This window comes from Parasteatoda tepidariorum, chromosome 6, assembly GCF_982258835.1.
Source record: "Parasteatoda tepidariorum strain Cologne lab strain chromosome 6, Ptep-v5.0, whole genome shotgun sequence".
Classification (NCBI taxonomy): domain Eukaryota; kingdom Metazoa; phylum Arthropoda; class Arachnida; order Araneae; family Theridiidae; genus Parasteatoda; species Parasteatoda tepidariorum.
In genome coordinates, this window is record NC_141760.1 from 13,189,698 (window position 1) to 13,205,102 (window position 15,405).

Below are 15,405 nucleotides of genomic sequence, written 5' to 3' on the forward strand. Positions count from 1 at the left end.
GCAACCATAATCTGAAGCATTATGTGATGTAACTTAACTCACAATCACAATAGTCAAGCTCATGTCACAGGTCTGAAGTTTTTACAATTTGTTAATTTGTTTACAGGATATGTATATAAATCATGAAAAATATGAAACAAATTATATGGTTATAGTTGTTGTTAGTAATATTATAACTTAAATATCAGTTTTATGTTTAATTTATAAATAACTTCATTTTTATGCATTTTTAATACTTTTAATGCTTTTCATAAATTTTTAATGCTTTTCATGGGGAATTCTGTTTCAAATAAATTGGTGTTTCAAAATATAAATTTTAGATAAAAGTGAGTTCAAATAAGCCATTAAGTTTCAAATGCTGAAAAAATATTTTTAAAACGTTTAGAGGCTAAATACTAAAATATATTTTAATATTTTATTATATTAATATTAATTATTTTATAAAAATATTAAATAATTCTTTCATTTGTTAGTAGTTTGAAGAAAAAAGTTTAGCACTTGAAACTTTTATGGTTTACCAAATTCACTTTATCATCTTTAAATTTTAAAGGACAGTGAAAAAGAATTTGCTATTTGAAGGGTTTCTACTGTGGTAGAGCATCTTAATTGTTACAGATGTTTTAGCAAAGTTTATTTAGTCATTATTTTAAGTTTCAATACTAAACTTATTTACCCTCAAGATTGAATATTGATTGATTTACAACACATTTATTTTTTGCAAATAGAAAAATGTAGCTTGACTGAGTGTAATTTTTGAACTTGAAATAAAAATTGTGTTGTTTTTTCTGTGTGAGTAATAAGTATATTTTATTTCTTGTGTCAAGAAAATAATTATTATTGTTAAAGACATAGTAATAATCACTATTTTCAAAGCTTTCTGTTTGCTTTGATGCTACTTTTAATTTCTCAAAATTCCTATGCAGTTGCTTATTCTAATTATATTATTCTTCAAACAATGCTTTTTTACCTTAATTATTATTTAACAAAACATTTTGAAACATTAATTTTAATTAGTTTTATTATTTTTAAAGAGCAGTAATTTGCATTCGTATTAGATTTTATTTTTATCTTTTATAAGCAACTCCCTTTAATCTTGAATAATTAATAGAACACATTAAATGCTTAAATTTATTTTAAATACAGTTGATGTAGGAAAAAAAACAACATGTTTTATCATAGAAATAAAAATTAACATATCTTGAGTGCACAAAAATACTATTTTTAGATATTTACTCATAGCTAAAAAAAGCTAGATTAATTTTAACCAAGCAATGTTTTATATAATAAGACTTGGGTATTTAACAGAATACTTTTTAATAATGCAATTTTTTTTATCCTTCTATTTACTTAATTGTACCCTTTGAAATTACACATTTTTGCATTATATACTTTTCTATTTCTTGAAGGTGAAAACATATGAAGTGATCTCTTTGTACAGCTAATTTAAAAAAATTAATGTGCCACTGTATTAATGGTAATTTCAAACTGAAGGATCATTCTTAAATTAATTTTTGGAGAAAATTTTGTCAATGCATATGAAGTCAGCAAAACACTTTAATTAAAATTATTAAGTTCTGATTCAAAAGTATTGAAATGAATTGCAATTTTAAACAGAATGTTAAATCATATTGGCTTGTAGTAATAAATTAATCAAATCAAAAATATGTATTTATTTTTTTTTTTTAATATCACTGTAAAAAAATTTTTTTTCTTGAATTGCTATGATAGAAAATTTACTAAGATTGTGAATTCACCTTTTAAATCTGACAATGGCATATGTAACTTAAAATTGTCACTTGACAATACAATATACACTTGTGATTATCCAAGTCACATAATCCATATTTCATTCACTATAGATCATGAACTAATAAGAATTTATGGAGTAGTGTCACAAAGAGTATTAAAAGTGTTTGTCATATAATTTATGTTGATATGAAACCACAATGACTATGGTTAAGGCAGTGAACATCACTAAATATCATGTTAATTTGAAATATTCGTTTAACACTGTTTTATCTATATATATGATTTATCTATTTAAAATCCTTTCTTGTTTTTAACCTGATTTTAATGACATTTGCAGTTTTTATTATTTGTTTTCTTTCTTGGTTCATAAGCTTATATGTGTATATAAAGGTAATATTTTCTACATTAAATTAAAAGAAATTCTTTGTGAAAAGAGAAAAAAATTGCACACTACATCAAAAAAAAAAAAAAAAATACGCACACTACATCAGTAGATTATAATTTAATCGTTTTCAGATATAATTGATTTGATTTTGATTGAGATAATCGTTAACATTTAATAACAATTATGATGAAAAGCTTTGAAGTACGTTAAAAGGTTTACATAGGAAATATTAAATTTCTTTAATTATTTTGTTTTCTAAAATGTATTTTTAAGTTTAATGAAACTAACTTTTATTTCTATATTTCTTCATAAACTTCATTACTATTCAATGGAATTTTAGAATATAAATTTTATTTGGATAAAATTCTTGTAAAATTATAATGGTTTTTTTTACTATTTTTTAAAATTTCTTTGATCATTGTAACTGGATAATGGTACAGCTTTTGCGTATGTGTCTTAACTGTATTATAGCCTATTATTTGGGTCTTCGTGTTGGACCAGAAGCTGTTTTCAAAAAGTTAATAAATAATTGTTTAAAAAATTAAAATAATTAATTTCGCATTTTTTACATATTATTCTGAATATTTTTTTATTTATTGTTTTCTGTAATATTAGAACAAGTTTTAATGATATTAATCTGATTCATAGTGAACTCTTCTTCATTTTTTATCTTAAATATTAATTTTTAATGTAAATACAATTGTTTATTGCTCATCCGTACAAGCACTGAAATTTTTGCATTTAACACTTATTTGCATGTTACTTTCCCATTGCATTTAAATAATGTTTTTTTTTCTTTCCTTTCTTTTTATTGAATGCTTCATTGCCTGCTCTTCTATAGCTAATGACAATTTCTTCGGTAAGCATTCTCAACTTTTTTCCTCCCTTTAATCAATTATATTATTAACCCTTTTAATATCTTTGTTTGTGATATTGATATAATATTGATAATATAATAATAGCTTGTTATTTTTTAATTGGAAAATAAAAATGTTTTTATATTATCTTTCTCTGCACATTTTCTTTTGCATGCTGATATATTTAAAGTAAAGTTATATAAAACATCAACTTTGATTTTGATCGATAGTTATTTATAGTGTACAAATGCTTGATATTTTTTCAATTAAATTTCTAATTACATAGTGCATTACTCTCTTGTTGCTTACGTTATCTGGACTTAATATAATTCTAATTGGTTATGCAATGTATTTAATAAAAATTACTGGTATAGAATAAAAAACACATGATTTATTCAGAAAAATTTCCTTTGACTTTTTTTTCAGGATCAAGAGGTATTTATATTTTTCTTTTCAGTAGAAAAAATCATTTGCTAATACTTTCGCCAAAACTTAATTTTTTAGCCGAATTTACAATTTTATCACATTTGGCGAGGTTGCGAATGCTTAGTGAGTGTTATGTAAAAGTTTTAATACAGTATATAATTTTTTGTATATTATTAGTAAAAAAAACCAATATTAATAAAAAAATTAATTTCGAAAAAGTTATTGAAAGTACAAATTCTTTAAGTAGTAGTAGTTTTTTTTTAAAAATGTATTATCTATTTATTTTATTTTGTCAAGGGTGCTTACAGAAATTTTCTTAGGAAAAGGGTTAAATCGGAAAAAAATATTCCATGAAATATTTCAAGAAACATGTTTAAAATTTTTTTCTGTTATATTTAAAATTTTGAAAAAACTATTTCGATAGTTTATTTATTGTCACTAAGCCAGCGAATTCCAAAACGAGCTTTGCAGTTTTAACATTTAAATTTCAAAAAAGGAAAATTAAAAATACTTTATGTAAATTCTTTAAGTAGTAGTATTTTTTTTTACGTCACACTTTGAATTCTTTAAGCTATATATGGTATAAACACACAAGAAAAACAATTTGTTCTTGTGTTTTTTTATTTATTTTTATTTATAATTTTAAATTTTTATTTTGCGAAATGCGTGTTGTAATCTTATTTTAGCTAATAGTATAAATTTTTAAAATACAGTTTTTCACGTAAAATTTATTACTCTGAGTAAATTCAATATGACCCATTAGAAAAATTATTACGAATGAAAAATTATTTATTTTTTGTAGGTATTCGGGGGAGAAGGTTTTTAAGAATTAAAAAAATAAAGAGTTAAGTTCTGTTACATTCTAGAAAATTCAATACAATTTGAGTAATTTTCTTTATTCAAATAATAACTTTTGAATACCATAGACTATTTCTTTTTAGTTCTAGAATTTAAATTATCATTAAATTTAAAGGAATGTTAAAGTTTTCTTAAGGGATATCAGCTGTAAAACTTTTATCAATTAAAACTTTCTAGTAGGTGAGCTTTAATTTATATAATTATTAATCAATTATCGTTATTTATAAATATGAAGATTTCCCTCTGTTTGTCAACATTTTAATACATCTAATGAAAGTCGCAAAATAATTGGTGAACAGTTTAAGCAAGCCTCGAAGTCTCTTCGCATAAAACAACCTTAGATAAAAAATATATATATATGTCTAGATAACTATATCCACATTTAGCAATGAAAACTACGCAGAATGTCTTTGAGACAGGTTTTGGGATTTAAACATTTTGCAGTAAAACAATTAATAGTGTATTAATAATTAAATTAAATAGATGTGATAATAATTAAATAGATGTGCAAATTTACATTGTATCATTTGTAATAGTTCACTTAATTTTCTTGCAATTAGATGTTTTTTAATATGCATGCAAGATATTGATAAGCACTACTTTTAATATTTTTGCACAGTTTCCTTATTTTGTACAAATATATTTTTTAGTCTTTGTGTTTGTGATCATTCTCAATATATTTTATTTTAAAATAATGTATTTTTGCAGGAATGGGAAAAGAAGTTGAAAATCTTATATCTGAAAACAATGAACTGCTTGCTACAAAGTAAGTTTCAATCTAAAGAAAAATGTTGTTATTAAATTTTTACCTTTTTTTTTAATATAAACCATTGAATAGAATGAAAAAAAAAGATTATTTGTTATTTTTTTAGCAAAAAAAAAAAAAAAAAAACTACTAGTTCTATTTGGAAAAAAAAAAAGGAAACTTCCATATCCCTAAATAATATTGTATTGTAATATCTTAAATAATTATTGAGATTATTTGTCAGCATTCCATGAAAATATATTAGTTTTTTTATTTTTATTACATATTTTGACAAAAACATGCGGCACTTGAAATCGAATATGAAACTGAGTAATACACAATTTTTCAATGTCAATAAAATGCAAGTATTATTCAATATAGTACATTAAAGGTTAAAAATACATTTAATATTTGTCATAAACTTCAGCCAGTAGTTCCCAATTTTTTCTAGATTTTAAAATTTTGCTTTACAAAAACTATGTCTTGAAATTGGAACACCCTGTTTTTTGCCTTTAGAATTACGTTACGATTCGTGTAAACAAAGATCTTTGCCAGATCATGAATAATTTAGCAATTCTTGATTTTGATGGTATTCTTCTATCTTCCTTCAAAATTTATTAATTTCCACTCTAACAATATTAATTTGAAGAAAGTACGAAATGCTGATTTCTCTCAGAACATTTTTCTTTCACAAACACAAACATTAATTTAACATAAACAAATTTTAACATCTGTCATCCTGCGACCCAGCTAGCTTGTGAAGAGGTTGTAAAGGTAAGTGGCAGTTCTTCATCTGAAGGAGAATATTTATCACAGGGTTGCTGTTACCTGAAGACCTTAACTTGCCAAGCTGGCTGTAAGATTAGTGGCAATGGCGAGCACCGCAAATTAAAATTATTAACTTCTACAATTATTAAATTTATTAATAAAAACAATTATTAATTTCCACTCTAAGCATAAAAGCATTAGTCTGGTTAGCAACAGCCATTTTCGCTAACGTTCAGAGAATTGAGCAAAACTAAAATAAAAAAGAATGCAAATAATTCCATATGTTTGAATTTCCAAAATAAACCATCTCTAACAACACTTCACAAAAAAAAGAAATTGAATACAATTTTGGTACAAGAAAAGTAAGATTGATGAATGTCTTTATCCTTATTAAAAGAAATTTTGAAAAAAGGGATTTTCAGGAAACTCTTGATTTCTAAATGACACAGCAATATACCCTTCGAATTTTCAATAATGTTAAGTGATCCTTATTTCACAATTCTTTTGATCATAGATTATGCCCATGACCTCACTGGTTTGAATAGGTGGTCCTGTCACTTCTTCATTCATAGAAAGATGTTTATTGAGGGGTAACAAAAAAAATAGTGGTTTGAATAGTTTTTTGGGGGCTTTTGTTATGGATTGACTGGTTTTCAATAGAAAAATGTTACAAATTTAGATAGTGCCAAAATGTCTGAGCACCTGTTTTAGGAGTGATTTTATGTGAATTAAAAAATGAAACAAAATTTCGGTCGCTAGATTGGTTTAGTTTGGATGTTCTAGTGTTGCTTCTATGGTCTCAGTCGCCATTAAGCCCTAGTACAGATGAAGGAGTGGGGTGCCTGCTACTGCGGGCAGGAAATCTATTGATTCTCATATCGAGTCGAGTTGCTTCTATGGAATAGCTAACGGGACTTCATGTAGCAGCTGTTATAATGGAAGCGTCATACTAAAGAGCATAGATCGTATATGTTACCAGCAGAGTATGAAACCCTGGTGTTCTATGGAATGCCTAGGTATTGTATGTAATGCCAAACGTTTTAGGCAGAGTATGAGTGAGAGAATTATTACATACTTTTTCCTAGGCATTTTATATAGTACCTAGGTATTCTATAGAATGACAAATGATAAGGCAATGTCTGAAAAAGCTTCTGATAAGGCTATTACATAAATGACACGCATTTCTCAAAAATACATGTGTTATTCTGAAAAAATGAGAGTGTCCTTAAAAAATTTTTTTCGAAAGATGTAAAGAAAAATAAAAGTGGTACAAAACAAAATTTATACCAAATAAATACAAAATAAATAATCTTCTGCCTCAAGAGTATTGAAAAGTTAGATTTTTTTTTAAAATCCACTTTAGTTACTCAGTTTTTGTTATCCTTGATTTATTATGACAAATTGTTTTACAATTTTAAATGATACATTATTAGTACAATTGTTTATTTCGAACAAAACGTTTTTTAATCCCCTGTTATATTTACCTATTTGACTTCAATTAACGAAATGATATTTTTCAATTGAATAAATTCTGAATCTTTAGAAGTGCTGTATCATTTGCAAGTTTTTCTTGATGTGAATTACATCTGCTTTTGTTAAAAATCGCCTGCTTTTATAAAGAAAATAAAAGAAGATAGTTTATGAATCTAAGCATGCAGTTATTTATTACTAATATCAGACGATTATTTTATGAAGCAAATTGCAGCTTCCTTTTTTTAAAAGTGATACATTTCTGATTCCACTTCTTTTTGAGTTTTTTTCTTTTCTTTTTCTCACAATAAATTTCGTAATCAATAAATTAGTTCTTTTTATTAATAAACTTTTGTTTAAGTTCTTTTTCTGAAATTCGGTTGATTCTATAATATAACGCCTTGTCCGGAGTTTTAATATTTATGTTAGTTCCTTTTTAACTTTCATTTCCGTTATGTAAATTTAAAGTGTTGCTTTTATTTAGATTAATAAGTTTTTCTTTTCTTTTATTGTTTTCTTTTTGGTGTGAAACATATTGCGTTTTTTAATCATTGGTTTCATTTTATATTAGTTAATTTGGTTATCTTCAAGAAATAAATATGTAAATTTTGTATTTTTCAAACTTGTTTTTCTTGTCTAAACTTGTAAATATTTTTATTCTTTTAAATGTTCTTTTTTCTACCATTTTTCTTTAAATTTAGGAGAGCTTTTTTTTTTCTTCTTTTTTTTAAATGTGTTACTCTTTCCCATAGTAATTTGGGTTATATAAAACATCGATTAATGACACTTTTTGGCCGATCCAGATAACCGGGAAATTCAGACATCGGGGATAATTGGTTCTTTATATTTAAAGATAGAAAGAAAGAAACATTTGAAAAAATTCGGAATTCAAGATCAGAATTTTAATATGGCAAGATTTATCTCAGTAAAATAATTCTTAAAGTTGTATTTTAAATATGGTTAACATAAGCATGTTGTTGTTTTACCTTTGTTATTAAGATTGCAATTGGATTTTTTTTTACTAATTTTGATTGCATCTGCCACAAGGTGAAATTTTTTTAATGGAAACATAAATAAATATTTATATGTAATGTTTGTATCATTTATTAAGCATTTTTGTTCATGTTTTAATTAAACAGCTAAGATAAAGGTTTTATTTATAGCTGTAACAATCTTTTTTTGTTGTTACAAAAATGCAAGTATTGCCTTCTACAGGTAAAGTTTTTAAGATGATATTTGTAATATCATCCTTTGAATTCATGAAACTACATGTTAAAAATCTGATTGTAGCAATAAATCATAAAATTTCTTCTGAGCAAATTTCTATTAATTAAGAAGTTTCTTCGGTTTGGAATGCAAAAAAGTTGATTGGTAGCGCTTGAATTGATTGTTTCAGTATACTGCTTAAATTCAAAATGCTTATAAATGCAACCTCTTGCTTGATGAAATTACATATTCATAAATGATATTTTCATAGCATGTATTTTATGGGCTGTTTTAAAATTGTATTTCTATTCTTTTAGAAATGCACTTAATGTTGTCAAAGATGATCTTATTGCCAAAGTAGATGAGCTAACTAGGTAATTGTTTTCTTCTTTCTAACTCACTTGCCTAATATTCTCATCATTAGAATATGTATTTTTACTTTAGAATATGCTTGCAATATAATGCCAACTGCTACTCATAAATTAAAAACTATATGTCTTTGCTGTTTGCATAAAAGGGGCGTAGAAAAATTTAGGCCATTAATGTTAAAATTACGATTCTTCATAAATTTTTGTTTTTCTTCTAATTGATATAGAAAATTATAAAATCAACGGGAAAAACAAAATGTCCTGCTTGGAAACCTTTTGTTGGATGAAATCAGAAAATTTGCAAAATTTTGGGACATTACTTCAATTTTTTAGTAAACTTAAAATCTTAAACAAGTCTAAATACGGGAAAACATTCTCAAGTATTTTATTTTTCTGGATATTGGGGGGGGGGGGGAAATCACTTACACGCCTGTCTCCCTCCTTGTCAGCAAAAATGTACATTTTTCTTATAACAAACTAAACTTAATACTTATGAGTGTTTTTTTTTTTAAATTCATATGCTCATATAATAACATTAAACTGTAATATATTTCAGTTTACACATTGTGGTAAAGCACATAATTGCAACATAGCTAATTAATTTTCTTTTCTCTCTCTTTTCAACCTTTTACTATACATTATCCAAAATTTATTATTCTTATTAAAATCTAGTCAGTTAAATTGCATTCATGTAAATTATCATTATATTATCCCAATATGATTTTTGTAAGTAGAAAATTATTTTGCAAGTATGCTAAACTAAAAACCTTTTCTATGTATTTGCTCATTAGTTATGTAAGGAATGCTTAGTTTTGTTTTAGAACTGAACATCTAAGCCAATTATACCAATGTACAAAATTCAAAACTTAAATTTTGTTGTTTGTTAAACTTCGATGTAAGAACAATTTTTTTATCCTTTGTTTGATATTTTTAGCATATCCTCTTTTTTTTTTTTTAAATTTTTTCTCTCTTCAATTTTTAAAACATTATTATATTTCACACTAGGATATCTTACTATAATATGCATATTAGTACACAATGAAACCTGTAAAATTGATCACCCTTGTAAGTTGACCACTTTCCTAAATTGATCACTATTATGAGAAACCAAATTTTATTCTGTATAATAAAATGGTGCAAAATCCTTTTAATCAGACCATTTATGTTGATCATTGAAATAAGTCCAATTTGTTAAATGCTATTCTAACCTCTTTATAAGTTGAACAGATTAAAAAAAGCTTTTTAAGGAAATTTTCTATGCCATACATACTAAAATATCCATGAATTGTAAAAAAAAAATTTTTTTTAAAAATTGAAAGGTGCCTAAACGTCTTGGTGAGTTGACCATATGGAAAAACTATTAATGTCTTTTGTAACCGATATGTATGTAAGCATAACACAATAAATTTTAAAATGTTAAAAGGAATAAATAGAATGTTAAATTTTCTAATTGAGCAATTTTCTTGTTATTTTGTTATTTATAATGAATGCCAGTTATGCACTAACTAAATACAATCAAACTTCCTTATCTCGAACTTGAAGAGGGAGAAGAAAAAATTCACAGCACCAAGAACTCAACTTATCAAAAATTGAATATTATCAAGATTAGAATAAAGAAAAGAAAGAAAAAAAAGTTTTTTCACATTATTTTTCAAAAGTTATCCAATTTTTAATACTACAAACACTATTCATTAAAAATTATTATTAAAAAAAAATGTACATTGTTGTTGGTTTAAGGGAAGAATGCGACATTTTATCAATTACACTTTCTAAATGCGCTTTGGCTTGGACATATTTAGCTGACTTTCTACATACTTTCTTTAAGTAACTATAGCAAATAATGCTTCTTTGTTTGTGATATTCTTTGGTAAATTATAGATTTCTTCCTCCTCCTCTTCTGATAAATCACAAGAAGCTTTATTTTGTTTAATGAGTTCACTATCCTCTCACTGACCGCTTTCTGCAACAAACATTTTTTTTAAAATTCTGCACAATCATCAACAATAACACTTTCACCACACGTTTTGGAAAATATGATGATGTTATGTTTTTGAAATATTCCAACCCACCATTACTGCCTTGGAACTTCAAACAGCCTAATTCTTTTCAAACAACTTTTCTTTAACAAAAATATCAGCTCTCTCTTTAGTTTAAGGTCCATATTTTGTATTTTACATTGTGTAATCCACATCATTGCATTTCACCATTTCTGGAAATGATCTAGTTTTAAGCTTCTTACATTTACTTAAACCATCATCAAACTTCTCTGGACTAATTGCTTTATTTTTTTTTTAGAATTGTTGATAATGTGCTGCTTGGAATTGCAAACTCTTTTGCAATATCCATTTTCTTTTCATACCTATTCCCCACCTAATCATTTATTTGCTTTCTTCAGTAGTTAGGAAGATCTTAATCTAATTAAGATTTCTAACTTTTAAGGGATGATGCAAGATAGTTTGAATGGCACATTCTCATATATCTGTATCTTTCATCTCTTGTCACTATAATTAGGGTGATAAGAAATTTTACAGACCTCTTTGTAGCCACTCAGAGGACAAATAAACATTCAGTCAATCAATTCAGACCCATCCACCTCATTCTTCTGTATGTCTTCATTGCATTATCTATTTTGTTAAACCTTTGGGAATAAAAATCAATAGAAAGTAGGGTTGGTGGTTCCTCAGTGCATATGCATTTCAACTATATGAAGGAAATTATGTAAAGAAACAATAAATAAGAGTTTTTAACTCTCCTCCCCCCCCCCTCCTATTTAGGATAAATGGTAATTTAGTTGTCATTACATCCCTCCATTTTTAAGTTAAAGGAGGGTTTTACTTGCTAATTTTTGAATAGTTCTATGTTTTTTTTAAAAACAATTTCTGTTTTCTGGATATTTATTTATTAATTTGTTTTATCTGTAGAAAGAAAAGTCAAGTTATCAACAAAAGAATTAAAAAAAATTTGTCAATCAAGTTTTTTTTATTTTTATATTCAGTATATAAAAATAGAAATTTTTTTTAACATTCAGCATAAAAAAAGTCAGAATTCCGAAAATCAAGCTAATGGCGTTGAAAGTGGAATTTCAGGTACAGCGTCCCCCGATGGGGGTTACCAAACGCTAAAATCAATTATTGATTTCCAACTCAGAATCCCATTTCTGGGCAAAAGAAAAAAAATCTTCTGAGAGGTATGCTAAATGTTGCCCTGATGGAGGCTTTTCTATGGCATGTCATTTACTTATTTATTTAATGTTATTTTCTATGGCATCATTTTTTAATTTTAATAACTTGTTGACTAAAAAATTTAATTCTTTTAAAGAGGAATTAGTTTTTGAGATTTTAATAATTGATATAAATTTATAATATGTTACACATTGCAAAAGGGTATAATTTAGTTGTGAGGAAAGCAAACTGATTTGTAAATCAAACCATATAGGATTGCATAGCAATTTTCGGGGGTTGGAGAGCGTCAGCAAACAGAGTGTGATGCCCACTAGTTTTGAATATTATAAGTCTATAATAATTATGTCATTACAGCGAAACAGAGATACTGAAGGAGGAGTTAAAACAGTATGCAAGTGTAAAAGAAAAGTTGAAGCAAAAAGTTGCAGAACTAGAAGAAGAACTTAAAAAGGCGAAAGAGTCAGATAATCCAAAATCTGGAAAATCAGATGATGAGGTATGTTTGTGAAAACCCTTTTTTTGTTTGTGTATTGCTTATTTTGGATTATAGGAATCCATAGATGTTAATGTAACCAGCCTTGAAATTTTAATTGCTAATTAATGTACACATAATTTAAGGAATTAAATGATTGGTTTATGCTTTTTTTTTATGGGACAAAGTATTTATTGCCTAAATTTAATAATTAAGTATTTTGCACAATGAGTTGAGAAAAAAAAGTTTATTAAATGAATACTTGTTTGATATTAGTAACTTTAAATAACAGTTTAAAATAGAGGTGTTAATCTGTTTTAGGGAGGTCTAAAAATTTTCAGACTATTATTTAACCTTCATTAATCATGGTAATAAATACATAATATGCTGATAACTGTAATGGGGTAATAAGTTGTTTTTATGTGCCCTGAAAATGGAATAGCACCAAAATAGGGTACAATTTTGTGAAAAATAATATGTTTCTATTTCTCCAAAGAAAACTGTTGGAAAAAAAATAACAGTAAAAATAATATTAAAAAATAACAAATACGAATGAATATTAAAAATAAGAAAATAACAGTTTAACACATTATATCATTTTTTAAATTTCTTTCAGCAAATATGTGACTTTAAAATGTATCTCTAGTGTATGCAACTTTAAAACTTAATAGAAACATATAGATAATGCTTTGGAATTTATATTTAAAAAAAAATGTGTAATTTGTTTTTATGAGAGGCTTGTTTAATAAATGATTATTATTATTTTTTGCTATTGTAGGAAGAGTTGCCGATGGCCCAAAGAAAGAGATTTACACGGGTAGAAATGGCACGTGTTTTGATGGAGAGGAATCAATATAAGGAACGTTTGATGGAATTACAAGAAGCTGTCAGGTGGACTGAAATGATTCGAGCTTCCCGCAGTGATCCTTCATTAGACACTAAAAGGAATAAATCATCTATATGGAAATTGTAAGTTAGGATCTAAATGAAATTTTTATTAAAAAAATTATTCTATATTAAATTTTAGTTTTATGATTTGCATTTCTTACAATTACTTCTTTTAAGAAATCAAGATTGCCTACTCATTCCAATAAATTGTCAAACAAGGTTATTAATTTTCGGCTTCAGCCCCATTCGCACTGCAGTCTGTTGTCGCAGACGTGCTTACACATGTTAATAAACTACATGTAAGATGAACTCGTCACTCATTAATTGTGTGTTAAGTTTGTAAATTAGGTTTTTAACTCTTCATTAAATAATTGCATTCCATGTCATTTAAAAATTTCACCTTTTTATGACTTTATTATTGTTTAGATACCTGCATGGTAATATTGGATAGTAGTATTCATGCAAAAGTAGTTTTAAAGTTAGATTTTAGCTGACACTTAGATTCTATTTCCTTCTGTAATAAAATAGATTTGTTTGACTTTTTAATGTCCGAAAATTCAGCAAGCATCATTCATTGTTGTTTTTATTATATAATTTTAAGGTCTTGAATTCATAAATTTTATGTTAATTTTTACACGTTTAAAAACTCTTTATTAACTCTTTATGCATTTAGCCACAACAGCAAATTAACTAAAAAATAAGCAGTTTTTTAATCAGTGATACAATATAAAGGGTAAAAAATTGTTATTTACAATAATTGCTGCATCTAATTTATAAGAACAGTAGATTTTAAATGAGTTGTATTTTGAAATCAGTTAAGTTTCAAAAATTGCAAAAATTTTTTTACTCATTCTATTCGTTTTGGCCATGCTCTTTAATTGATGTGTGGTTTAATTTTAATGGAAATTTTATAGATCTATTGTTCTTTTAAAAATTTCTGTTTTCAATACATTTGAATTTACATTTCTTTTTCAATCCATATGCATTAGAGAATCTAACAACCCAGGAACAATCAGAACACGAATTACACTTTTGAACATATTCTTTTTGAACAGAGCATGAATTTTACACTTTTTTGCAAAATGGATGGGGAAAAAAACTTAATGTGTGATGACAATGTAATGTTTATTAACACTAGAATTGATTGCCTTTTTAAATTTTATTTGATAAATTATTTGACTTTTTTGAATATCTTTATTTTTATCTTCCAAAAACATCCTCTATCACCCCATAACCCAACAAACTTTTATAAGCGTTCAGATGATATTGATTTTTTAATTTCAAGTTTTGCTACTCTCGCAAAATTATGCAAATTTTCAAAACCCTTATGTAAAATAAATATGCTAATCTCGTATTAATGAATTGACATTTGAAGCTGATAAAATATCTATGCTTAAGTATCTTAAGTTATATCTTATAAATTAATAAGCATAGTAAGTGAATAAATATATAATAAGTAATCTGATAAAATAGTAAATTAAGGAAGTATGTCAAGCTTATTAAAAATATGTTAAGCTTATTCATATTTACATACATATATGAATAAGTATGAAGGTTGAAATGCCTTTTTATAAAACCAAAATCTGCACTATAAAAATAATTTTCATGCATGGCATGTACCCTGTTTGCTTTATAATAAAACAAGATGCTTAATTGTAATATTTTCCAGTTTCAATAAGTTAATATTTATAAGTTATCCAAATTTTTAATATCCTTTAAGTTGCAGAAAAAACAAGTAAATGACAAAACATCTGTTTTTTTTTTTTTTTTTTTTTTTCAGTTTTAGTAATTTATTCAATCCAAATGAGAAGCCCATAAAGAAGCCTGTGCATATGCAGTACAATGCACCCACTGCCAGCTCTGTTCCAGCATTAGATACCATGAGAAAGAAGAGATTGGGAGATCGGCACAGACTTGATATGCTGGATAGTGACTTGTAAGCATAGCTCTTTGTTTAATTGCGGAATATCAGTGATTCCTGTTTCTTAACAAGTATCTTTTTAAAATAATAGAAAGATTTGTACTAGGTGT

At 25.9% G+C, this 15,405-nt stretch overlaps 1 protein-coding gene across 2 annotated transcripts in view; it reads left to right on the top strand.

The window, feature by feature from the left end:
- LOC107451486 (C-Jun-amino-terminal kinase-interacting protein 4) overlaps positions 1 to 15,405 on the top strand; it is a 60,482-nt gene that overhangs the window by 19,528 nt on the left and 25,549 nt on the right. The window contains exons 11-16 of one of the 2 annotated variants that reach the window (XM_043049581.3): positions 2,976 to 2,993; positions 4,984 to 5,041; positions 8,782 to 8,838; positions 12,369 to 12,510; positions 13,265 to 13,455; positions 15,155 to 15,310. In XM_043049581.3, coding sequence (XP_042905515.2) covers positions 2,976 to 2,993; positions 4,984 to 5,041; positions 8,782 to 8,838; positions 12,369 to 12,510; positions 13,265 to 13,455; positions 15,155 to 15,310 — 622 coding nt within the window. The remainder of the gene's footprint in view (positions 1 to 2,975; positions 2,994 to 4,983; positions 5,042 to 8,781; positions 8,839 to 12,368; positions 12,511 to 13,264; positions 13,456 to 15,154; positions 15,311 to 15,405) is intronic. The other variant, XM_043049582.3, reaches the window with a different exon arrangement.